Consider the following 25,266-nt stretch of genomic DNA (forward strand, 5'->3'; position numbering starts at 1 on the left):
CCCTAATTGAGCCATACCCATATGTACAGGCCCATTAGTGATACATCAGGTCCAACAACACCAAATAGATTGGACCTTGAGATAGTATTGGGCCGTACCCTTATGTGCAGGCCCATTAGTAACACATCAGGCCCAACAACACAAGGACTTTTAATAGATTGGACCTTGAGATAGTATTGGGCCATACCCGTACATACAGGCCTATTAGTGATACATCAGGCCCAACAGCACAAAAGTACTTTTAATAGATTGGACCTTGAGATACTATTGGGCCATACCCCCATTAGTGACACATCAGGCCCAACAATACAAAAGGACTTTTAATAGATTGGAACTTAACTTTATTGCAGTCCAAATATCAATAAATGTGGTGCTAACTCCCAAAAAAAAAAAATTAAGGTATTTTTTTTCTCTATCTTCTGATCGGGAAATAAAATATATACATTTTTTTATTTTTTTACAAAAAAAATATTAAAATGTCATAAAACAAATACTATCCAATTTTAATTTTATATAGCAGACTACAATTACTATCGATCGTGTTTTATATATTTTATTTATTCGCCAAAAAAATTCTACCTATAAAAAAGTTGACTCCTAAAACTACGAAATTTTCACCAATTTTCCACATACATGGTATTTGATTTTTGAAATCTGAGGAATGTTTCACCCATTCCCACAAAACCTTAACAATTCTTGTTTTCTAACCCTTCAAATTCTAATTGTTTTTTATTTATAATCAAATAACCTCTTTTTAGTTCTAGTCGTCAAATTCTACTTATTAGAACTCTATTATTTTGTTAAAATTATGGTATTTGTAATTTTTTTTGTTGAAAAAAAGGATAATAAAAGAGGGAGGGAAACCTAAAAACAACCGACGCTGTCGGTGGGACCACACTCACATGACACGAAAGCTTTGGTTTCTCCGTCTTTGTTGGAGATGTTCTTCGATGCCACAACAAACATTGTCATCCACTTCTTTCCAAACCCCCTTTTTTTTTATTCCCTTTGGGAAAAAAAATCAAAACTTTAAATCTCAATCCCTCTCTTTTTCTCGGATGAAGCCTCTTTTGATCCTTTCTACTTCATGCAGCGTTGGTAATTCCCGGACCCATCACCGCGTTTCCTTTGTAAAGCCCTCTAATGGCGGCCATTTCCGGACACCTAACTGTTTCCAAAGATCGCGCCTGTTCCAACCCTGTCGCTCACTCGCAAAAACAAGCGGTATGGATATGTATTTTCTGTTTGGTTCCTCTCAATTTTGAAATAGGTTCGATTTAGTTTCCGGGTTTGTCAATTTGTTGCGTTTTGCTGCAGATCTTTGGCTCCGAGGTGAAATTGAGGGAAATTGAGAAAACCCAGTTGAGTTTTTCAGCTTCGTTCAGGTAATATTTGGGCTTGATGAACTTTTCTTGTCCGAATTCTATAACATCTCGCAAATTTTTTGTTCTGTTGTCTGATACTCAGATCGTAGATCCTTGGTTCAGTAAGGCAGTACATTTGCCCTTTTGCTTTTGTGTTAGTTTACTTAGCGAATTTGGATTGGTGTTGTGGCTGATATCTTTTGGTTGAGTGTTGCATTCCCGAATTTTCGGTATTGTGAACAAGATAACGTGCCTGAAGCAATTAAGCATCTTAGCAATCCCACCTTGAGAATGATTTAGTTTTGTCTTTCTCGGAGCAGTAACCAGAAATGGAACAGTAAAGTATGGAAAACTCGAAATTTCTGTTCTTTTCTTGTTCCGGGGCTCGGAATTTCTTGTAACTGAATCACCGTTCTTGAGGTGCAGCGAAGTTGTCATTGTCGGAATAAGCCACTTAATTTCTATATCTTGTTCTAATAATTTCGCAGATAAGATCTTGCGTGTGACAGTTCTAGATTTTCCGTTTTGTTCATTCGATATTATGGTAGAAGATAAAAGATTTCTAACCGATGATATTCTGCCTAGCAATGTGACCCTCGCTCTCCTCTTTCTGTATCGATAATGTTTTGTCGATTGGTGCATGTCGGTGTTCGCAGGAGAACTCCAAACTTAAAATTGATGGCTTCAGGAAAGAAGGCCCCTGTAATAACTCAGGAAGCTAAAGCCGAGACTGGAAAGAAGGCTGATATGTTCGATGAGATGAAACAACATTTTCTCATGTTTAAAAAGCATAAGTATATGTTAGTGTCAGAACACCTAGACCTGAGATTCTCTTTTTCTTTTTTCTGCCCGCTTTGTCTTTGTGAGGAGTATCATCCCTTTTTGTTGTCTCACGAGATAATACGTTTTTGAGCAGGGAGAACTTGGAACATTTCAAGAATCTTTCAGATGCTCAATTTCCAAAGGTTGTCTGAATCTTGCAGCTTTTTGCTTCGGCTCTAGAGTTTTTTTTTTTGGTAGGTTGGTAAGGGATTTGTTGCTAACGGTTTAAGGAACAGTTTCTGGTGATTGCTTGTGCAGACTCTAGGGTCTGTCCTTCCACCATCCTTGGATTTCAGCCAGGCGAAGCCTTCACTGTTAGGAACATTGCAAATTTAGTACCCCCTTATGAGGTATACAAAATTCATCAAGCATTAAATTTTTCTGCATATTGCAGCAATTTGATGATATGACCGGTTTGTCTAATTGATGTTCCAGTCAGGACCTTCGGAAACAAAAGCTGCTCTGGAGTTTTCGGTTAATTTTCTCAATGTGAGTAGTTCCCTTTATATCTTCTTTCAGCATTCTATAAGATAAACTCCTTAGCAACTCCTGAAATTAGCAAAGGATCAATATTTGTCAGCCTTGGGGTTCTTTTTCCTTGTTAATAGAACCATAAACCGGGAGAAGAAAAGACGCGTTTGTATGTATATTTAATGTAAAGTTTCGAGCTTTTCCGATTGGGAAGCTAAGGATCATGGCATTTCATTGTGTAGGTTGAGAATATCTTAGTTATTGGCCACAGCCGCTGCGGGGGAATTCGGGCCCTTATGAGCATGGACGACGAAGCAGATTCCAGGTATTCATGGGTTATATGGACTTCCCATCTTGTTATTACAGGAAAAAACTGCACTAGATATGTTTATACTCACTATATCGAGTTTCTTCACGTTTCAGCAGTTTCATCCAAAATTGGGTAATTGTCGGAAAGAGGGCAAGGGCGAGCACGAAAACTGTTGCTTCCGACCTCCACTTTGATCATCAATGTCAGCATTGCGAGAAGGTAAATGTGTATTACATGCTGGCTCTTGTCTTCCTTAACATAAGGTCTTTGTCTGATGGCCATGTGAAAATCTTCCTTACCGAAAACAACTGATGTTTCTTTCGCTGTGATATGCGTTTTACATATTCAAGAAAACTAGAAACGAGAATCTTATGTTTGAGGTCTCGTTTTCTACAGGAGTCGGTTAATTGTTCACTGCAGAACCTGCTTAGTTACCCGTGGATCGAAGAGAGAGTAAAGAAGGGTTTGCTTTCCATCCACGGCGGCTACTATGATTTTGTGGACTGTAAGTTTGAGAAATGGACGCTTGACTACAGAGGAAGCACAACTGGCGAGGAAGGAAAGGGAATCACCATCAAAGACTGGTCAGTCTGGTGCTAAGTTTACTCTTCTCTACTTTTATAAGCAATTCGATTTCCTCTTCTCTGACATAATTTACGAGAAAATCAGCCGGAAAAAAAACTGAGTTATCTGGAGACTAGGTTGTCTCTCTGTGTGTTTGTTGTGGTTTTGTTCGGTCCTAAATCTTCCACAGGGGAGAGAATATGTGACACTGTATAATGGCTTATTGGTATTTGGTCTGAACTTTTTGAAGACCAGTTAGCTCCATCAACATTGACAGGTATGGATAGAACGCAAAACGCGTTTGCGTTTCAAACGCTCCTCTAGCTTTCTTTCCTTAACCCTAACTAAAACGCCCCTTGCCCATTCCCTAAAGTATGTCTCATTACATCCAATCCTTCCGTTCTTGTAAATGGACATACATCTCCGATCGTTCTCTTGGTACGTACAGTTCTCGCCATCCGGGTCACGCCATGCGCCTTCGTGTCTCATCCCCGACCAGTTAGTTTCCCACTGGTACACAAACTGGCCGACCCCTGCAAGATTCAGCCACCCTTTGGGGAAGAACTCCATGACACTGCTGTTCTTGTCCATCAAGAACATGTTTGTCAGTTGTGCTCCGTGCGGTGAGACCAAAACATCTGTCTTGCTCATTAGCTCTACTTGTTCACAGAATCCGAGATTGCCCGAATTCGCTACGATCATTTCGCAGATGCCCGTCCTCTCACACTCGTTTCTGAAGATCCCGATCACTGCCGAGACGTTTCTGAACGATCTCGGGCCTGTCCTCATGAGCAATGTCATACCGATATGCGGGTTTGATGATGGATTCGGTACGGTAAGATTACAATAGGTTCTTGCTTTGCATCTGAGGAGATCGTAGACTTCTGTTCTTCTTTCTCTTGACATCCCTCCTTCATTGTGTCTCATAACAACCGCCTTCTCGAAGCAAACCGGTCTTTCATTACCTAACTGAAGAATTTCGGGTTTTTTACTGTAAGTAGCCGAGATTAACTCAGTGAGCCAATGCCCCATCTTGGTCCTGATCTCACCCCAATGATACAAAACCCATCTTTGGGGCTCCTCGCATTTGTTTCTCAAGCTCCAAGCAACAAAAGGAAATATAGCTGATAGCCCATGCCACAAGTTATCATAGTTGTAATGGTTATACGAAACGAACGTCAATCCCTCGAGGAGATCGGTGTTGGAAGGAAGAGCTTCGGGCCAAGCCAACGCGTAGTAATTCCACGATCCATCGTGCCCGTCGTTTCCCTTCAAGCACAGCAACCTTCCGTTCGAAGATTCGGACGGGAACTCTTGGTGTTGAACCTCGCCCTTTTCTCGCTTATCATGAAAAGAGCTCATGAACCACGTATGCCCCTCTTGCGGCTTGTCGGAAAAGCGCAGATCTTTGAGGGGAAGAAAGGTCACCGATGCACGAAGCCTCTCCACCAGGTAGAGGGTTTCGTTTTTCATGGCTTCTGCCTTCTGTTGCTTCGGATACAGGCTGAGGTCGAAGGAGAAGATCTGGAGAAGAAGGAAGACGGCGATTATGAGACAGGAGACATGGAAACTGAGCTTTGGAGAGGATACGCAACGTCTAATCATGGTGAATGAGTTCTTACGCAAGGACAGACAAGAACTACGGTAGATCGAAGGAGCGATAATGCAGATAGAATTAATGTGTTTGCAGCATTTAGCAATATGCAAGAAACTCGTGAGGAAGATAATGGTAAATTGCTCTTGAGAGCTGCTCCGCCTAATAAAGCTGCAGACTTTCGTAGAGAACTCGATGAATCGCATGACAAACGAAACCATACGTTATCGAATAATAATAATAATAATAATAATAATAATAATAATAATAATAATAATAATAATAATAATAATAATAATAATAATAATAATAATAATAATAATAATAATAATAATAATAATAATAATAATAATAAGAAGAAAAAATGATATTTTCCTACAAAATGTGATCTTTTCATACATATATTTTTAATTTGACAAAAAACCACATTTGAATTCAAAAATTTCCAAATGTCTACATGAATTGATAAAATTAACAGTAATTACATACGTAATCATCATTTTCATTAAATTTTTTCGGATTCTGTTAACTAATGCATTAGTTAGATAATTACTATAACTATCATATGTCAGTGTATTAGTTAACAGAGTCCGAAAAATTTTAACGAAAATGATGATGATGTATGTAATTACCGTTAATTTTAACAATTCGTGTAGACATTTGGAAAATTTTGAAATTAAGTATACTTTTTGTCAAATTAAAAATATGTGTATGGAAAGGTAGCATTTGATTAAATTTGTGTAGAAAAATGTTATTTTCCCTAATAATAATAAAACCAAGCAAACAATAATAATATATCACCGAAAAATGTAGCAAATTATAAATATAAGAAGATCCAGTAAGAAGATGATGGACACTAATGGTTTTAGGGCTATTGATGCATGGTTTTTTTCTAATTATGTTTTTTTTTAAATTTTGGTATCCTTTATTATATAGTTTTGAAACAACATCATATTTTTGTTTCATGCGAAGTATTTCTTGGATCTTGAGTTATATCGTTCTCACATATTTTACGTTTAGTTAATTGTTACCGTCCAATATATGCTTTGTGATTAAATTCTTCGACCCAATTTATGCATGATGTAAAACAACATCATCTTGATACCGCCACCTTTCGGGTTCTTGCGGTCTCAAGGGCCCCCTAGTGGACATGGATTCTTTATCCCAAATATATAGTAGATGATGATATATGTATCAAAGCCAGAAAAAAATATCAAGTATAGTAATAATAATTTTATTTATGATTCATTCATTTCCATAACAGATTGAAACATAGATATGTATAGTACGTAACATATTTAAACCGAACACATATGTTTATAAATAAAAGTAGTATATTGGTTTGGTTCTTAATTAGCAGTAGCAGTGGCATTGCCCGCCATGAGAAAGATGTTTGCAAAAACCGCCCCTCTGGTTCGAACAACCTTTGAGACACCACTGGTTGCATCTTTCTTCGTCGTGATTTGTATTACATTTCCCAAACTTCGGGTGAGTGTTGCAGCACAACGAACCATCGCCCATCGCCACTTCAGCATCTAAAAATATCACAAAACATAACACAAATAACGAATTTTAGATCATGCATGTCACGTCAAAATGTGAAAATAATCGAGATTTTATCATATCGTTATCGTGTTTTTCGTATTTTGATTATGGAGAAAAACAGACCGGCGCAGAAGAGAAGAGCAACGAGCAAAGCAAAGGAGATGACTTTCATGTTGGCCATTGTTTTGTCTTTCTTTGTCAAGAGATCTTTGTTATGTTTTTCAGATTTCGATCTCGATGAATTTGACGTATATGAATATTGCATGTACTTCCTCTTAATTTATAGCCATGTAAATATTACACATTGTTACATTTTAAACTGTCAAAATTACAATATTCATTCATTTCATCTTTAAAATAGAAATGGTTGTCAAGCTGACAGCTAAAACCTGGTAATAACATTATACCTTAGTGATGGAGTGTTAATGGAGTTTGAGGTTAGTTAATTATATCCTATTTTTGGATTTTTTTTTTCTTTGGACAAATTACAAGAATAGATCATTTTAAAAAAAATATATTTTGATTGTTTTATCAATATTTATTTGATAAAAACACTAAATCTTTCAATGGAAATTTGTTGTCCAAGCTTCATAAGGGGCGAATGTGATGTTCTAACTAAAACAATTTTTTTTATATATCTAAAATCTACTTAAAGTTTTATGTCTACTAGAAAAAATCTCGCGCACAACGCGCGGTCTAAAAAAATATATAATTTTAAATAATTTTGTTATGTGTTTTAAAATTTTAAATGTAATTTATTTTATTTTTGAATTTAATTCAATTTCTTAAATCGATATTCAAATTCTTAAATCGATATAAATATTTTTTTTTAAATGTGGATATAACGGAATGATAAATATATTATGAATGCTATGATATACAAGCAACGGTTTAAATATAGATTATAGAATGAATGATTTAAAAAAAATTATGGCTCGAAATGAAATATTGTTATTTTTTTTGTAAACTCAGGGATATTCATAGAATATGTGTAACATTAGTTTAGCAAATATAATTTTAAACAAACAATATAAATTTGGTTGGTGTTATAAATAAATAAATATTTAATTCAATAAACATCTCATAGTAAATAATATTATAATATTAAATCTATATCTATGAATTTAATTCAACCAATTTCATAAAATACAAAACTAATCAAATGATTATTTCATTTACTTCATTACAATATAATTGATTGTATTAGTTTGCTTACAATATAAAATTTGGTTACTTTTAGTCAAAAAAATAAAAATAAAAATATATTAAATTTGTTTAGTATATATATTTTGTCATAATAATATTATATATAAAATCGATCAATTTTTAATTTAAATAAATTTGAATTGAGACTATTTATTATTATCTTTTCATTTATTTTAACCTATACTTTGTTAAAAAAAAATTTATTGTTATAATCATCTCGATTTGATTTATCTGACCATTCACAATCTGTTATAAGCTCATTTATTCTGCAATGCAACCATTGACTTAGTTTTTCATATATATGACAAATTTATTATCATCTCGCAAATTATCCATCATATAAGTTATGACTTCAAAGAAATTAACGATATTTACCAGACTTAAACTTTGATACGGTTTTGCCTGCCCGTCTGATCTTTTGTTACAATATGCAAATTCGATTTGATAAGTATCTGAAAGTTTAAATAAAAACTCAGTAAAATTTGAGGGAATTTTATCCGATCAAACTGATATTTCATATTATTTCACACCAAAACCTCAACAATTTATAGTTTTTGTTAGATCCATTTTAGATTTATCATGCGAATTTTCGATTTAGTACTAATGATTTTTCTTACAGACAAAGACCTTTAATGGTTGGAGTTTTTAGAATTTAAAAACCAAAAAAACTATCATTCAGGTTTTTACAAAATTATTTTTCCTAAAAACTTGGAAAACTATTTTAGTGGAAAAATCAAACAGAAATCAAAAGCTACTTTTTGTTTAGTTTTCAAATATTATAGAAGCCAAAAACTAAAAACCAAAAACTAAAACTAAAACTAAAAATCCAAAATAAAATTCATCCCCATTCAAAGCCAAAGTTAAATTCTCGTGGTAAAAGTACAACTTTTTTCCCTTGTGAAAAGACGAATAAATAGGAAAGAGTAATTTGATTATGGTTTTCGTTTTTATGGTTGATTTGGTAATAAAATTTAATATATATTTATTATTATTTTTAAATGAATTTAAATATAATATATATTTTGAAAAACTTATCTAATTTTTTTGTGTGGAATAAATATATATGCAAGTTTTAAATAATTTTATTGTTAATTTAAAAATTAAATATAATATATTTTACTTTTAGATTTATATTATTAAATTATATACAAATAATATTTGATCACTTTTATTATAAAAAATAAAATTAATATTATGTAATATTTATGTGTTATATATTTTAATCATAAGCGATCAAATTATATCTAAAATCAATTTATTTTGTGGTCTCATTTAGTTGAATATTGTAAAAATAAGAAAATACCCATTAAATAATAACTTTTAAAATTTTAAAAATATGTTTTGATCAATGAGAATAATAAAATTCTTCAAATAATTTGTTCAAAAAAATAGTTGATTAGAAAATAAATACAAATCATTATCAAAATTTACATGAAATTAGGTAAAAAAACATAAGGAATAAAATCGGAGAAATGTGAAATAATATTTTGGAACTTTGAAAATTGAGGTTGTCTTGCAAGGCGAAGCATATTCAATAAACCAAAAAGTTAACTCTTGTAGTATGAGAAATCTTTTTTTTTTCTTACTTAAAATTGAATATTACTGAATAGTTTAAATGACATATAAAGAATGTTAAAGATGAACTCTTAGAAAAATATAGAAAGATAACTGAAAGTTTACAATAATCTACTTCACAATAATAATAATAATAATAATAATAACAACAACAACAACAATAATCTGCACATATAACAATGACTTATCGAACTATATATATATTTGCCAACTTTAAGAAAATATTGTTCTCTTTTAAAGGGTCTTATGGAACTCTCTCGTTAATAGGGAGCTCTACCACGTCATCGTCATAAACCCTAGAAAAAATATTGTTTAAATTTATGGACAAACGACGCATACCATTTAAAAATAGAACCATCCATTTGATGTTTCTCACGACAACAAAAATATCTAACAAAATATACAATAAAAAAAAATTAACCGTAAAATTCAATGAAAACTCTAAAAAAAACTATTTACTACATTCCTACCTAGCCAACATGAACGTCTTTCTTCGTTTTGGCTTCTATTTTAAGATTCTTTAAATTTTGCCTATTGTGTCACACGACAACGACAACAACCCAAAGACATAATAACATTATACAAAACAAAATAAATTATATAAACTCTACATTTTTATGGTAAAAGTAAAATCTGCAAATTAAGAATATTACAACATTAACATGTAAACCAGATTTCAAACTAATTCAATCCTAGAAAAAACAGTCTAAAGGTAGAAAAAAAATACAATATGAGAAAAAAAGATTTGATTAGTTAAAAAATACAGATGAATAAATTAATAATTTTTTCACCCAGACTACAAACCATTTTGCTCATCGTTGCACTCTATCACCGACCAACTCTCGTCGCTGAATTCATTCATTACTTCATTGAAATCTCTAGTTATTCGGATTTTTTCGATTCTTATGGAAAAAAAAAATCCCAATGAATTTGATGTTTCAAACCATTTAGTATACACAATCACACAGTGCAGATAAAATTACTTGTTGAATCTTTGACCGAGTGCTCTAAGAGCTGCATGGCTTCTTCTCCACCTCATAATATTAGGGAAATTTTTTTTTTGAGAGATTTACCTCAAATAACGAAAAGTTTAAGGAAAAAACCGAGCGATTATTACGGATAAAAAAACGTATCGCTAATTAAAAAATATGAATGGAATCGTACCTCAAGATGATCAACGATACGAAGAATGAAACCATCTCCTTCTCATGGCATCGCTCTGATTGGTTCCAAGTGTTAGAAAAGTGGCGGATGTGTAATTTTCTCCCATGGAAAAATATTGTTCAAAGAGGTCACCATATGAAATAAAAGAACATGGAATCTAATCTAATTATATAATAGTAAGCATCTTTGATATTATAAATGTAAATTCATGTATGTATTTATTATATACACAAAAAATATGAAGACTTTTCAACTACATTTTATTAAACATTAAAATATTGAATATAATTATTATATATATAAATATCTCTTACGTATAAACTATTTAGTTATTATAAATAAAGAGTAAAAAAGAAGATATATATGTGCCATAAATGCTAGACTAAATTTCCGTGTGACTCCTTGGACTTTGTAACTAATGTATCCTATAATTAAACATTTTCAATGAATGTGTATTCCCTTGTTTTTTTAATGAGATTTGATTTTTGAAAATCACCTTTCATATTCTTAACAAAAAAGGACACGTGATCAAACCCCCCTTACACAAACTCTACTTTTATATATACTAGGTAATAACCCGCGCGAATCGCGCGAACTGAATATTTACGAATTTCAATAATTTATTATATTTAAAATTAAATATAATAAATTTTGTTTGAAATTTATCATTTAAATTATTCTATTAAAATATTTTTTTGTCATAGTGTGAAAATAATAAGATGATAAGGATGAATCTAAATATAATAGTATGAGGTATTATATCCCATTCTATAATTAGTAAAATATAATTTATTCATAAATTTTATAAAATTTGTAGTTATCCGTAATATGTTTACCATTATTTTCTTTCTTTATATGTTTCTCTTATCATTTTTTATATTTTGTTGATCGTTTTTATTTTTAAGTCTTTATTTTTAATCTAGGTAATAATCTGCATGTATCGTATAGACTTGAAATCTCGAATCTCAAAATGTTTAACAATTTGATACACCATCTCCAATGACGTTAAATTTTGGTGAATTGCGATAAGTAAATATAGGACAGATAATTAAAATTTACTACGTGACCATGCCACATTAGTAAATTAAAATTGAATATTTTTTCGGTTCTTATTAAATCAATTGGTTTGGTTGATTGTAATGATTTTATGATGGTTTTGAGTTGTAGTATGATATGAAACACTTGACGTTTGTATTTGTATTTAATTTGTTATTATGATTGTAGTAAAAATTAAGATAAGTTGTTTGAGTTGAACTAAATATAAATAGAAAACTTTAATAATATAAAAATATTATTATATTTTTTTTACAAACAAAATTAAATCAATGACATAATATCGTTATTACTGCATAGATATTTTACCATTTCACTGTAACTGATTTATTATGGTTGTCTTTAGTACTTGTGTGACTTTCTTCAATGCCTGCCAAAAATTCAGTTATTAGGTAATAATAAAAATTATTTTGGTAAATATTATAAATATAGATTTTTTTCAAGAATGATATAATTTATTTACCTTAAACGGAAATTTTTGATAATGTTCAATTTTTCATCTATGTAAATCTTTGTAGATGTTGATGTGTTGAGTGATAGAACACCTGATACATAAAAAGTATTAGTAAACTCAATATAACAATAATAATGGTTTTTAAATATTAAACTATCAAATATTTAGAAATTAATTTGTTTTAAATAATTACCGTGAATAATCTTTGGATTTACACCCGTAATGACTGCGATACTTTTTCTGACATTCAATCTATGAATTTGTGAACGGAGTTCAGCAGCGAGATCATCCCATACCGAAAGCTTGACGATATTGTTGCTGGTTTTTTAATTGAAATTATATGTTAGTTTGTATAAAACTAATTTAGTTAAAATTTTATAAAAATGATATTTTTTGCAGTATAAATAAAATTTAAAAACTTACTCTTCCAATAATAAACGAAGAATAATTTTCTGAGTTGACGACGGCATTCGTAAATTTGATCCTTATATTGCGACTAAAACTCCAATAATATCTGCAACATTAGAGAATATATTAATTATAAAATCCAATATTGTTTTTTTGGTTTTTTTTTATATTATCACATACCTGGTAGATCGTGTTTTTTGTTTGCCAACGCCAACAAATCATCGTATAAACATATTCGAAATTTTTCTTTGGCAATATTATAAGTAGTTACAACAACTTTTTCAATAGTAGTATATTCTGTAAAATAAATACGAAATTTATTGTTCGTTAATTTGTATATATATTTATTTGGTAGAATCTTGAAATGTCTGATTAAAAATATATCTCTCTCGTTTATTATATTTTTAAAATTTTCTGCATGATCCTCAAATATTTTTCCTTCAACAACATTTTCCTGCAACATTATAAGTAGAAAAGATTAGATTTTTAATAAACATAGTATAAGAAAATCAATATTAATTAGAACGTACATTTTCATCAATTAATAAGAATCCGATACCATTGAACCTATTCCCATTGAAAGGATTTCGTTCATCCCATATTCGTAGAAATCTGACCATAATACACCGATAACTATGATGTATACTTATCTGATCCAATCCTACGTGGGTTGATATCACTGGATGCATCTGATTTTTATATTCCTACAATAAATTTTATTTGATCAATAACAACATTATTTGCAATATAGTATATTTATTCATTATATTTATATGAATTAGACAATCGTTGAATGAAATAATATATGTATTTACACACAAAAATTGGTGGGATATCATATTTAAAACATTAAAAATATGATTAGCAGATAAATATTATATTTTATATAAATTAATAAAATTTAACAAAATGCAACATAAGTGATGTTTAGGTTGATCCACCAAATTGTTCTAAATAGAAATTTTATATATATAGATGTGGAGAATAATAACTATATAACCAGTGATTCATTGTTAGTAAACTTAAATCAAAAAATAAAATTATATATATATATATAACAAACATGTTAAACAAAAGTTGGTAAACAAAAATAATTTTTTTACTTCTATATATAAACATATATAATATATATTGATATAAATATAAAAAAAATTAAATATATGTTTTGGTACCAGTGAAATGTTATGTTTACTTACATTTAACAAATTTATAACACTAACCAAATGATATATTTGGCTGATTAATCTTCATTGTCATCAAAGTAAATTCAGAAAAATACTACTAATCAAATATAAAAAACAAACAGTTTAAACAAAAAATAAGAAATAAAAACATATTCTTTGACTTTTTATAAATAAAATAAAGATATAGATTACATATTATATATGATATTAATATAAGAAAATTTTAAAAAGAATTTTGCTTGGAATTATACATTTTTTAAAATAATATAAATATATTGTATCATCAGATCTATTTTATTTTTCTATAATATTTAAAAATATATCTCTGTATATATAAGAGTTTAAAACTAAGATAATAAAATATACGTTTATATAGAAGTTTTTTTGCGTTAAATTCTTATAAATAAATATACCTTATTTATTCTATAAGGATTCTCATAACAATATTAGATTACAAAGTTATAAAAGTATCCATCAATCTTTTTTTCATAAACATATTCACATACGTATATGTATGAAATTTTAAGTATGGATTTAAATATAGAAACAAAATAAATCTAATTTGTGCAAGTTGTTTTAAATAAAAAATTTTATTTACCATTATTTGAATTCAACGTTAACAACAAAATTGCATAGAAACAAATATAATTATACATTATATATATAAATTAAATCTGATTTAAAATAGGTGGGATATGATTTTTTTAAAAATTAAAATAATCTAATCCAAATTCTATAGGAAACTAATAAAAAATTTATTTTAGAAAAATACTATATTCATAATAAAAAAACCCAAACAAAAAACTATAATATAATATAATATAATATAATATAATATAATATTATTGTTATTATTCTACCGCTGAATTAAGAGATATACCATGAGTTCCGCGATTCCCAAAAACGAATGACACGGACAACTATTTTCCATTTACCATGACTTCTATCAAGTTGATCAAATGTGGAATAACCATTATTTTTCTACAGCAAATATTAAAGGTAAAAATTGAAAAAAAAAATTAAGAATAAATATGTTATTATATAAAATAAAATTATAACTATTTAGATTGTCTTTTCAAATGTTGGCTAACCAAAAATTACAACTACATTACGCATAACGTTTTATAATTATATAGTTAGTTCCTGATTCAATATTAATAATGGATAAATCACAATGATATCAAAACATTGTGAAAACTAACCAAAAACACATACCTTCTCTCCAAGTTTGCCACCTGCTTCTTGATCAAAACGATCTATAAGACTCATACTTGCAACTGTTCTGATAAACACATAAAATTATAATGCAAACAAATTAAAAGTTATGTTTAACAAATTGATAACATTAACAAACTATTTTTGTTGATTGATTCATTGTTATTAAAATCAATTTAAAAAATTGATTCTATATAAAAAAAATAGAATAAATAGAAAATAAAAACAAAAAAATAATTTTTCACTTTCAGTATATAAACATATATAATATATATTTATGATATAAACGGTAAAAAATTTAAAATATATATTTTGTTACCAATAAAATGTTATATTTACATATATTAAATAAATTGATAACAATACCATAATAAATTGATAACAATACCAAAGTATATGTTTGGTTGATTAAGTTTCATTATTATCAAAGCAAATTAAAAAATTCTTACTAAACAAATATAAAAAATATATATACCAACCTAAAAAAACTGGATTGGACCACTAACCTGAAATACAAAAATAATCTGTCTATTCGTACATTGGGTGCTGATGAATATCGTACATGAAAACATAATCACTATTTATAACTTAGAATTAATTAGTAATTGTAGTTATTGTTCACTGAATTCAAAAACTAAATTGACTATTTATTAATAAAGTTATAATGGAGGAAGTCAACATCGATTTTGCAGTAGAGTTCTCTAAAAATACATGACCATAATACTTAGAAATCTTTTGTCTATTAATCTTTTGTTTGTCCCATATACTTAGAAATCTGACCATAATACACCGATAATTATGATATATATTCATCCGATCCAATCACGCATGGGTTGAAATCACTAACTGTATCTGATTTTTCAATTCCTATAATTAATTTAATTCGATCAATAACGATATTACTAAATTTGTTTCCAGTTTTTTACAGTTTAAAGATACATCGTTATTGCGTGAATTGTGAAAAGAACCATAGATACACAAACGTACATATTTAGATACTAACTTTTAGTAAATATAAAAACAAATATAATATACGTATATGTAGATTACAAAAGCATTTGACTATCTCGAAAGATTATAAGAATCGAGATGGAAAAAACAATTTTACCCAAAAAAAGAAGAAAGAAAACAAAACAATTTAAAATCGAATTACCAACCTGAACGAATCGGACTCCGTCTTTGATTTCAAACACTGCCAATTATCAAAAAAAAAGGATTGATACTTATCATGAATGTGGGTTGAAAGCACCGCCCTTTATAGTTTAAATTCATTAAATGAAATAATTATTATTCAATAAATTCAAAGCTGACTTTTACTTAAATTAATTATACATTAATAAAGTTATGATATTGAGAAAGAAATATAAATTTTAATATTTTATTTAATTAAGTCTGGTATTGAATTAAATTTCGTCTAATGACAATAAAATTATTGGTTATAAATAAATATATTGATTGAATCTATTTATGGCCTTTTACATTAACATATATATTTGACACGTGTCATCCCCGTATCAATCAACTCTACTTTTATATATATAGATAGATGATTGATGCATGCAATTTCTATTTTTCGTTTCAAGATTGAGTTTAGAACTATTTAATGAAGTGCATTTGCATTGTAGGAGTCACGTGACGATTTCTTAGAAAACCACAAAACAATTATAAGAAATTAATTACAGTCCTATATTCAAGGTTTGGTAATAACATATGTTAATTTAGAAATGTACAAGTTTTTATCAAAATGCTAAGGATAACATCTCATATAATATATATAATATAACATATAAATATAATATACTTTTTAGATACTGAAATAACTTTATGGTTTAAGTCGACACAAAAACAAAAGGGTATATCGTGGACTCATTCAGAGTCGTCAATACTATATATTGTTAATCGACTTTATTTTTTAACGTGTTGATCAAGTTAGTGCATTATCTTGAATTTTTTTTTTATAATCAGTTAACCGATCTTTCACCCCAACTACATCTCTCATAGGATCGGAAAAGTTCAAGTGAATTTCCTTTCGCAAATGGAGACTTGAACCTAGGTCGGGATTATCCTAGATATATTACACCGTCTATTCCTTGTATCCATTTCTAATTTCACGTCCCATTACTTCTGAAATCATAGACTTGTCTTCTTGTACCATCAACTTATATTAATTATTCGATCCCGTGTCTCATCTCCTCGATTGCCCAAATTTTGTTTTTTTTTTAAATCCTAGACCTAGCTTGTAGTAGATGATCATGATATGTACCAAAGCGAGCAAAATGTTAAGTATAATAATAATAATAATAATAATAATAATAATAATAATAATAATAATAATAATAATAATAATAATAATAATAATAATTTTATTCATGAGTCATCCATTGTCATTACAGATTGAAACATATATATGTATAGTACATGACATATTTAAAGCGAACATATTGTTATAAATAAAGATAGTATTTTGGTTTGGTTCTTAGCAGTAGCAGTGGCATTGCCCGCCATGAGAAAAGTGTTTGCAAAAGCCGCCCTTCTGGTTCGAACAACCTTTGAGACACCACTGGTTGCATCTTTCTTCGTCGTGATTTGTATTACATTTCCCAAACTTCGGGTGAGTGTTGCAGCACAGGGAATCATCGCCCATCGCCACTTCAACATCTGAAAATATCGCAAAATATATAACATATAGATAATGAAATTCAGATCATGAATGCCATGTCAAAGTGTGAGCAATCGAGATTTTATCGTATCGTTATCGTGTTTCGATTATGGAGAGACACAAACCGGCGAAGAAGAGAAGAGCAACGAGCAAAGCAAAGGAGATGACTTTCATGTTGGCCATGGTTTATATTCTCTGTCTCAAGATTTTTGTCGTGTTTTTTAATTGAGGTATATGAACATTGCCCGTACTTTCTCTTATTTATAGCCATGTCAATATTACACATTGTTATGTCCTAAACTGTCGAAGTCACAATATTCACTCGTTTCATCTTTAAAATAGAAAACGACAACTAAAACTGGTAATAGCATTATACATTAGCAAAAGAGTGTTGATGCGATGTGAGGTTTGTTAGACCCTATTTTTGGATCTTTCTAAGGTGAGTTCGATTGTTTTTCATTTTACAAATTACAAGAATATATATAAAAAATTGTTAATATATTTCAGTTATTATATCACTATTTCTTTGATAAAAAAAAACATACTATATCTTGCAATGCAAAGTGGTAGCCCAAGTTTCATAAGGTACGAATGTGATGTTCAAACTAAAACAATATTTTCATATCCAAAATCTACTTATAGTTTATTGATGCATACAGTTTTTAATTTTCATTTTGAGATTGAGTTAATGGGGTGCATTTACATTAATATAGGAGTCACGTGACGAGTTCTTGGAACAAACCACAAAAAAATTGTGAGAAATTAGTCTTAAAGATTTGTTGATAGGGAAATTAGAAAAAAAATATATGAATTTCTCAATTTTGCGAGATTGAACCTCCAACTTTTTTTCTTGTCAAATAAATCCCTAACTTATAGAAACATATCATATATGTACGTTCATTAAATTTCCTTATTGTTATTAAGAAAGGAAAATACATAACCCTGTCCAACATGATTTATAGATCAGAAATTTGTCTGTGTTTAAATTTTCAACATAAGTTATCGGAGTCGATTCCCTAAAAAAATCAAAATCTCTCTAAAAATTCACTTCGCCTCTTTTTTTTCCCGGTGTCAATGTGATCGAGCTAAGCACATAATTATGTCATTGACGTTCTTATACGATGATGCTATTCTTATAACATGAAATGATGTCTAACAAATATATTTTTTTTATAATCAGAAAATTCACTGGGTCTTCGGCTACTTAATCTTCTAGGTTCAGAGTAAATTTTTAGTCACGCAATTAATTGTCCATCCTCTCCACTAGTGAAATCAAATATATATATTTGGGAAAATGTTTAATTTACCATACTATTAATCCAAAAAGAAAAAAAAAATACTAAAGTTGTTTCATCTCTTACAACCTTGGCAATAAACTACTCTTTGTTGGAGGTTCTTTTTGCTGTAAATGGAAGAGTTGGCCCAGTTTTTAATTAGTTTAGAGTTATTGAATTGGTCAAAGACGGTTATTGGCGGTTAATTGCTTTGTTTCTATTTATGTAAGATTATTTTGTCACATTCTAAAACATCTTGCAAACAATTTTTTTGAAACCGAAAACTAATCTTGGGGGCTGTATACAATCATTTGATTTGAAATATACACTCTCTCCAAATTTAAGGTTCGAACTCGGAAAGCAATATATCTTTTGTGCCCCCATGTTATCGGTTGAACTACCAAGTTTGGATTATCTTGCAAAACATACCATACCATACCATACATTCATATAACGCTTGCAAACAACCGATATATTAAATACGAAAATACATGAATCATGAATGTTGGTTACATGGCCTGAGGACAAAACAAAAGTTTAGATCACTGTTTGCCCACATTGCAGATTTTAATTTTCAACAAAATTTACTCAAGCTTTGGTGGAAGCGGTAGAAGGAGGAGGCGAGAAGACGAACGGCATAGTCGGAAAACCGGGTTTGGGGAAACTAGGAAAAGGGTAACTGGGGATGCTCGGAAAACCAGGAACAGGTGTAGGGATGCTCGGAAAACCAGGAATAGGCGTAGGGATGCTTGGAAAACCAGGAATAGGCGTGGGGTTGCTAGGAAAACCAGGTTTAGGGTTTATCGGGAATACCAGAAAATTCGGGGTTAGGTGAGATGGCTGGGAAAGTGGTCTTGCCGCGAGGGTGGAACTGATCATCAACAAGGATGCCACAGCCATCAAAAGACAAGTAACCGAGGTTGTTTTGTATGAAGAAGCCATTGTTTATGCTTTTGTGTGTTTGCGAGTTTTTCTTTTTCTTTTTCTTTTCTTGTTGGTTTTCTCCTCTGAATTAGGGTTTATATAAGAGCATGACTCAACGAGATGGTCAGAATTTGAGGTTTTCGTTGGGCTCTATTTTTGGGATTAATGATTTTTTAGTGCGTTAGTTTTACTCATCTCTCTAAACAAATTACGATAATAATTTTTTAAAAAAAAAAGTCGTTAGCATCTTTGAATTTTTTTTCGCTATTCTTTACCACTAATTGTTTGTTAACAAAAAACCATATGTCGCATGTTGAAAGTGATCGTATAATTGACAAATTACTCTTTGTATTAGGGCTCTGTTTATAACTAAGAGTACCAAGATACTTTTTTTATTTATTTTTTCAAATAGATTTTTTTTATATGCCCCGATTAAAGTTGTATATATAAATCAAGAAATACATAAGACAACACCACTCAATATATATATATATATATATATATATATATGTCATAAAAAGATTGAGAAGATGGACAATGAGATGATGGCTCAAGGACGAGTAGAAGCAGAAGCGGAAGGAGGCGGGGAGAGGAAAGGGATGGACGGGAAATTGGTGGGAAGGGATGGCATTGTCGTCGGGAGTTGAGGCAACGCCACCTTCGGAAGCGGAGGGAGAGCGGTTAGGACCGTCGGGGGGGAAGGCTGAGCAGTCGGAAATGGCAACGGAGGCAATCCCACTGTCCCGGGATTCGGCAGATTAGGAATCTGAGGCAGCTGGAGGAGAAGACGTGAAGAAGCTACACCGATATCTATCATATTAGAGAAGGAGAGAGCGACGAAGAAGACAACGGAGATGATCTTGCGAGAGGCCATTGTATTGCTCTTGGCTGGTTTCTGTTGCAAAAGAGTTTTGAGCAATTATATATATAGCTGCATTATCCAAAATGTTACGTACATGGGCTTAATTATTAATCGGTTTAGTAAAATATTTAAAATATAATTGTTAGTTCAACTTCTAAAGGTGTTTGCTTCACATCTGATAGATTCGAGTAAATTGGTTCAACAAGTCCTTACCCATATATTGGTCAAATTGTTTGCTCACGGCAAATAAAACGCTAGAAAGGATTTTGGACTAACCATTAAAATTATACAAAAATAAATTTAAATTTTTTTCTTGAAAGAGAGCCTTTTTCGTGAGCTAACAACAGTTATAACCTAAACCCATGAAATTTATAAAAACAATCATTCAGGTTCGAGATCAGATGTTCTAATAAAATAAAGAAATATGCTTTCGTTAACCTTATGAGGCTTGGATAATCACTATCTAATTATAAGATTTTGGTTTGTTTATCCAGCGAATGTGAAGGTTAACAGTTTAGTATTTCTTGTAATTGGTCAAAAGATTCAATCTCAAAGTCAAAGCGACAAACCCTAAAACCATCAGAGACAAATCTAGCACAACCTCTTATTGTCTTCATTCAAGATCCTCTCTCAGTTACTTCCTTCAAGCTCTTCTCCTATATATAAACCTCATGGATCCATGAGATGAGACAACAAAACAACAATGGCTTCATTCAAGATCCTCTCTCAGTTACTTCCTTCTTGGTGGCTCTTACGTTTTTGTGCATGATCAGTTCCGCTCTTGCATCGAGACAGCTTTTCCAGCAAATTCCTGCGACGAAATTCCCGGAAGTCCCGGGTTTCCTCCCAGAGCGGCCTGGATTGCCTAAGATTCCTGGTTTTCCACAGCTTTTCCGATCTTCCGATGCGGCCTGGTTTGCCTCAACTTCCTGGTTTTCCGAGACCGAGTTTTCCTTCCATACCGTTCTTCTCAACACCTTCTAAAGCCTGAATCCGAACCCTAAATTTGGAATACTATTAAACATTCTTTGCAATATTTACATGGTGTTTCTGATGTTCTATATTCAGATATTGTACCCAACATCGATGGAAGAGTTACTAAGTTGGACGTGTCATATGCTACATTTATGAAATGAAACAGTATTTTTTTCACGATTGTTATTTTTTTGTAACCAAACCAAACCCAGCCGAGTCTAACCCAGTTTCATTTAAGTACAACAGGCTTTGCATGTCTCGCCCCAAGCCTACCACAGTACTTCAACAAATCATGATCAAGCCAGTTATAAGGACGGCTTAGAAATTATGTCAAATAAATAAAAAAAAGAGTTAATAACTTAAATAGAAACATGTAAATGATTCATAAGATCAAGACAGTTCTCAATCAAACAAAGACTAGTTAGATGGTTCACAAGATTTTCTCTTCTTTCTGATCCTACATTCCATTAGCTTCCTAAAACAGAGTTTAACTATTTACGGCGGGGTATTTCCACGAATAACCAAACGGACCAAGATTTGAGCAACAAGTGGAAATTGAAGTAGAACCTATGAATATTTAAGTAAAACAGAGGCAATATAACGGTGAAGATGATCTCGCCAGGTTTTGCATTATCAAATCCGATAAACAACTTACCCGTTATGAGTTCCAAATGTTTGGTGTTGTAGTAAATTGGATTCGATACTCGAAGCTCAAAAAAGGCGACGAAAGGCGCTCTTATCTCTGCACCAAACTAAAACAAAAAACATCGTAAATAGCTTCTGGAATTGGATCGCCGTCTTGACGAATCCAGATGTCGTAAGGAACAATCGTCATCAAGGCAAATAATCAGAAAAGAAAACATAGAAGATGCAGAGTATTAATCCAACCCATCGTAGAAACTTGTTATTGTGTTTCAGGCACAGAGTGAATGGGGAAAAAGGCCGAGTCTGTTTTCCGCAGGCAACGATAGACGGTCATCCATCCTGCCGCTTCTGTCAGTTTGAGAAAGACCTGCACTTTCGACTCGTATAAACAGAAACAGCAACGAAAAGTTAAGAACTCGATAAAACATTTGATCCAGAAAGAACCATCTTTCAATTATGACCTACCACTAACATCGCAAAAAAAGTCGTAAAACACGAATATAACATGGTTCAGAGCCATAATTTTCATCATAAGGAGCAAAAGGAGAACATACTTTGTTACTCGCACAAGACCAATACAGCGTCTGGGCGATAGTTTGGCATCCTGCAACAGCTACTGAATAAATTACCAACAATGCAGAAGAATCTAATGGCGCAAACATAAATAACAAAAAACGAGCTAAAATGGACATCACCCACCTTGAACATTTGATATCTTCAACCCCTTTAGGCAAGCATTATTCCTGATATTATCAATTAGACTGAAAAGCCAAAAAAACCTCAAGAGGCCATATTTCTTTGAGTAAATCATTCCAAGTTTAGAGGCATAAACCAACAAATCTGGCATCCGTAAAACCCAAAGATCCGACATAGATCGAGACAAAGTTATGAAACCGCTAAATAACGTCCTTTTCATTAGCTCCCCGAAAAAAAAAACCCAGATAATACATTATTAACTGGGTCTTACCAAAACAAGATTATAGAAAGGGGAACAGTGGCTACCTATAGCCCGATAAATATACAACAAAACCCAAGCTAGATCGATACAAAGGAAAACAATACACCTAAAACACTGCTACATCGAACAATTGTTTGAATGAGGACTACAATTAACAAGTACAACAGCCAACGAGAAATAAAACCGAAAAAAGAAAGATAAAGAGAAGAGAGCCTTACTTCAATCAGCAGCCTTTAACCTTATCATCTGCCACCGATGAAAGTATCGGCAAACTACAAAAGAACTCATCAAGCTTCTCAAAATGCCAATTCCTTCAATGTTACTCTCCTCCCCACTGACCCACAGATCCACCACCATGTCCGTCTCCACTAACTTGATATGATAATGGATTCTGAACTTGTTTCTTAGGTCTCCCAGGCCTTCTCTTGGGTACACACTCTGCACCGTTTTGCCCAATAGCTTCGCTAGTCGATGGATTTTGAATTACTTTGCGAGGTCTTCCAAGCTTCCTCTTAGTAGGTTTTGCAGGTGATTTTTTCGGCTGACCTATCTTTGCTTTCTTTTTCATCTTCTCGTTCCACCGCCAATCATGGTCATCCTCGTCCTCCTCACTAGGTTCAGAAATTTCTACGTAAACATCATCATCGTCATAATATACCCTCGGAGAAGACTGTCTTTGCACCGGTTTTGGCAAAACCCCATCAGAGGTTTCAGTCGTCTTTGAGAACCCTATCGGGAAGAAACCCCAACAGCAATAATAACGGTCGTCTTCAGTAAGTGGGGGTGGAGAAGGAAGCTTAACTGCCTGAAAAGATCTCCGGCAGCTCTTAGCCTGGCATCGGAGCACGCATTCCTCGTAAATATCAGGATACTCATAAAGCACAAAACAGTATGGACAAGTAGTCCAGAAACTCAGTGCCTTGGGCTCAGAAGCAGTAGTAGACTGTGCAACCCTACTTGGCCTAGCTTGTATGGACGGTGGCAGTGTTTGCTCGGAAGCCATATGTATCTCCGAGACACGAGTTGGATGGGAGACTGGAGGTGGTGGCGAGGGACCAGTAGGCCGAGAGACGAGAGGCGGCTCCGAGGGCTGAGCTGACTCTGATGCCTTGACTGGCTCAGATGTCCTAGTAGGTGGCTCAGAAGGGCCCTTTGGCTCGGATGACTTCACAGACTTATTGGGTTGAGTAGGCTCACGCAGCTGCGTTACCTCACTCGTGGGTATGGGTTTAGCCAGTTGGGTAGGCTCAGACGGCGGCATTGGCTCAGATGGCTGTACTGGTTGTGACACCTGTGCTGGTTCCGACAACCGAGAATGCTTAGGTGGCCACATTGGCTCAGACGAATGTACCGATTCAGATGGCTGCATAGGCTCAGATGGCCATGTGGGCTCAGATGGGCGCAGAAGCTCAGACAGCTTCACTGGCTCAGACAACCGAGTTGACTTTGATAATCGTAATGTCTCAGACGAATGTACAGATTCAGATGGCTGCATAAGCTCAGAGGTCAGCATAGGCTCAGCATGCAGCAGAGGCTCGGTTGGCTTCGGTAGCTCAAATGGTCTCACTGGCTCAGAGGGCCGTATTGGCTCTGAAGACCTGGTTGACTTTGCTGGCCACAACGAATCAGACAGATGTGACGATTTAGATGGCCGCATAGACTCAGAGGGCCGCATAGGCTCAACCGAGCACATTGGCTCAACCGGGCACATCGGCTCAGACGGCCTCGTTGGCTTTGAGGACCGAGTGGAGTCAGGCGGCCACAATGTCTCAGACGAACGATTCTGATGAGCCAAGCCGATGGACCAGCCTAGCTTGTCCGAGTCAGGGAATTGAGTTGGTTGAGCCCTTTCGGTTGCATTGTTCAAATTCAGTAATTTATCTTCCTTCACTGGTTGTTTGTAGTTCCTACTACCACTAGAACCACTAGAACCACTTCTAATCGACTCCGTTTGTTCTTGCCTTACATGTAGATACTGCTGCGACGGCTGCTGAAGCTGCTGGCGCTGCTGCTGCTGCTGAACTGATCATCAACAAGGAT

The 25,266-nt window shown here is 32.4% G+C and overlaps 7 protein-coding genes across 8 annotated transcripts in view; 1 reads left to right on the forward strand and 6 right to left on the reverse strand.

The window, feature by feature from the left end:
- Positions 1-977: 977 nt before the first annotated feature.
- On the forward strand, positions 978-3,795 carry LOC104807174 (beta carbonic anhydrase 5, chloroplastic). Of its 2 annotated transcripts, none has more exons than XM_010532341.2 (9): positions 978-1,224; positions 1,318-1,385; positions 2,021-2,164; positions 2,281-2,329; positions 2,423-2,536; positions 2,622-2,675; positions 2,900-2,982; positions 3,084-3,186; positions 3,364-3,795. In XM_010532341.2, exons 1-9 carry the CDS (start codon positions 1,144-1,146, stop codon positions 3,565-3,567), a joined length of 900 nt encoding a protein of 299 aa, XP_010530643.1. In that variant the 5' UTR covers positions 978-1,143; the 3' UTR covers positions 3,568-3,795. The 2 variants fall into 2 exon arrangements, with proteins under 2 accessions (XP_010530643.1, XP_010530641.1); XM_010532339.2 differs by having other exon boundaries at positions 979-1,224; positions 3,081-3,186.
- Positions 3,584-5,331, reverse strand: LOC104807173. The gene has a single exon (XM_010532338.1). The coding sequence runs from the start codon at positions 5,329-5,331 to the stop codon at positions 3,796-3,798; it is 1,536 nt and encodes a 511-aa protein (XP_010530640.1). The 3' UTR covers positions 3,584-3,795.
- Positions 5,332-6,343: 1,012 nt separating this feature from the next.
- LOC104807176 (defensin-like protein 22) lies at positions 6,344-6,949 on the reverse strand. The gene is made up of 2 exons (XM_010532342.1): positions 6,794-6,949; positions 6,344-6,660 (listed from the first exon to the last, which is right to left on the reverse strand). The coding sequence occupies exons 1-2, from the start codon at positions 6,933-6,935 to the stop codon at positions 6,479-6,481; spliced, it is 324 nt and encodes a 107-aa protein (XP_010530644.1). The 5' UTR covers positions 6,936-6,949; the 3' UTR covers positions 6,344-6,478.
- Positions 6,950-17,405: 10,456 nt separating this feature from the next.
- On the reverse strand, positions 17,406-17,781 carry LOC104807177 (defensin-like protein 22). The gene is made up of 2 exons (XM_010532343.1): positions 17,714-17,781; positions 17,406-17,587 (listed from the first exon to the last, which is right to left on the reverse strand). The coding sequence occupies exons 1-2, from the start codon at positions 17,769-17,771 to the stop codon at positions 17,406-17,408; spliced, it is 240 nt and encodes a 79-aa protein (XP_010530645.1). The 5' UTR covers positions 17,772-17,781.
- A 1,669-nt stretch (positions 17,782-19,450) lies between these two features.
- LOC104807829 (vegetative cell wall protein gp1) lies at positions 19,451-19,804 on the reverse strand. The gene has a single exon (XM_010533253.1). The coding sequence runs from the start codon at positions 19,802-19,804 to the stop codon at positions 19,451-19,453; it is 354 nt and encodes a 117-aa protein (XP_010531555.1).
- A 532-nt stretch (positions 19,805-20,336) lies between these two features.
- LOC104807830 (proline-rich receptor-like protein kinase PERK2) lies at positions 20,337-20,660 on the reverse strand. Its single transcript, XM_010533254.1, has one exon. It carries the CDS (start codon positions 20,658-20,660, stop codon positions 20,337-20,339), a length of 324 nt encoding a protein of 107 aa, XP_010531556.1.
- Positions 20,661-21,148: 488 nt separating this feature from the next.
- LOC104807178 (probable serine/threonine-protein kinase kinX) overlaps positions 21,149-25,266 on the reverse strand; it is a 5,089-nt gene continuing 971 nt past the window's right edge. Inside the window, exons 2-5 of the mRNA XM_019201815.1 lie at positions 23,445-25,248; positions 22,968-23,029; positions 22,279-22,881; positions 21,149-21,648 (exon numbers count right to left, since the gene is read on the reverse strand). Of these exons, the coding sequence (XP_019057360.1) occupies positions 23,546-25,248 (1,703 nt within the window). The 3' untranslated portion in view covers positions 21,149-21,648; positions 22,279-22,881; positions 22,968-23,029; positions 23,445-23,545. The remainder of the gene's footprint in view (positions 21,649-22,278; positions 22,882-22,967; positions 23,030-23,444; positions 25,249-25,266) is intronic.

The sequence above is a fragment of the Tarenaya hassleriana genome, unplaced genomic scaffold, assembly GCF_000463585.1.
Source record: "Tarenaya hassleriana unplaced genomic scaffold, ASM46358v1 Cleome13, whole genome shotgun sequence".
NCBI classification, from domain to species: domain Eukaryota; kingdom Viridiplantae; phylum Streptophyta; class Magnoliopsida; order Brassicales; family Cleomaceae; genus Tarenaya; species Tarenaya hassleriana.

What these genes read in the sequence shown, in the direction of transcription:
- LOC104807174 (XM_010532339.2), top strand. Translation starts at nt 1,144, where the DNA reads ATGGCGGCCATTTCCGGACACCTAACTGTTTCCAAAGATCGCGCCTGT. An exon ending in TTTAAAAAGCATAAGTATAT is followed by an intron (nt 2,165 to 2,280) that starts GTTAGTGTCAGA and finishes GTTTTTGAGCAG; the next exon opens with GGAGAACTTGGAACATTTCA. An exon ending in AATGTCAGCATTGCGAGAAG is followed by an intron (nt 3,187 to 3,363) that starts GTAAATGTGTAT and finishes CGTTTTCTACAG; the next exon opens with GAGTCGGTTAATTGTTCACT.
- LOC104807173 (XM_010532338.1), bottom strand. Translation starts at nt 5,331, where the DNA reads ATGCGATTCATCGAGTTCTCTACGAAAGTCTGCAGCTTTATTAGGCGG.
- LOC104807176 (XM_010532342.1), bottom strand. Translation starts at nt 6,935, where the DNA reads ATGCAATATTCATATACGTCAAATTCATCGAGATCGAAATCTGAAAAA. An exon ending in TGCTCTTCTCTTCTGCGCCG is followed by an intron (nt 6,661 to 6,793) that starts GTCTGTTTTTCT and finishes TGATATTTTTAG; the next exon opens with ATGCTGAAGTGGCGATGGGC.
- LOC104807177 (XM_010532343.1), bottom strand. Translation starts at nt 17,771, where the DNA reads ATGGCCAACATGAAAGTCATCTCCTTTGCTTTGCTCGTTGCTCTTCTC. An exon ending in TGCTCTTCTCTTCTTCGCCG is followed by an intron (nt 17,588 to 17,713) that starts GTTTGTGTCTCT and finishes CGATATTTTCAG; the next exon opens with ATGTTGAAGTGGCGATGGGC.
- LOC104807829 (XM_010533253.1), bottom strand. Translation starts at nt 19,804, where the DNA reads ATGGCTTCTTCATACAAAACAACCTCGGTTACTTGTCTTTTGATGGCT.
- LOC104807830 (XM_010533254.1), bottom strand. Translation starts at nt 20,660, where the DNA reads ATGGCCTCTCGCAAGATCATCTCCGTTGTCTTCTTCGTCGCTCTCTCC.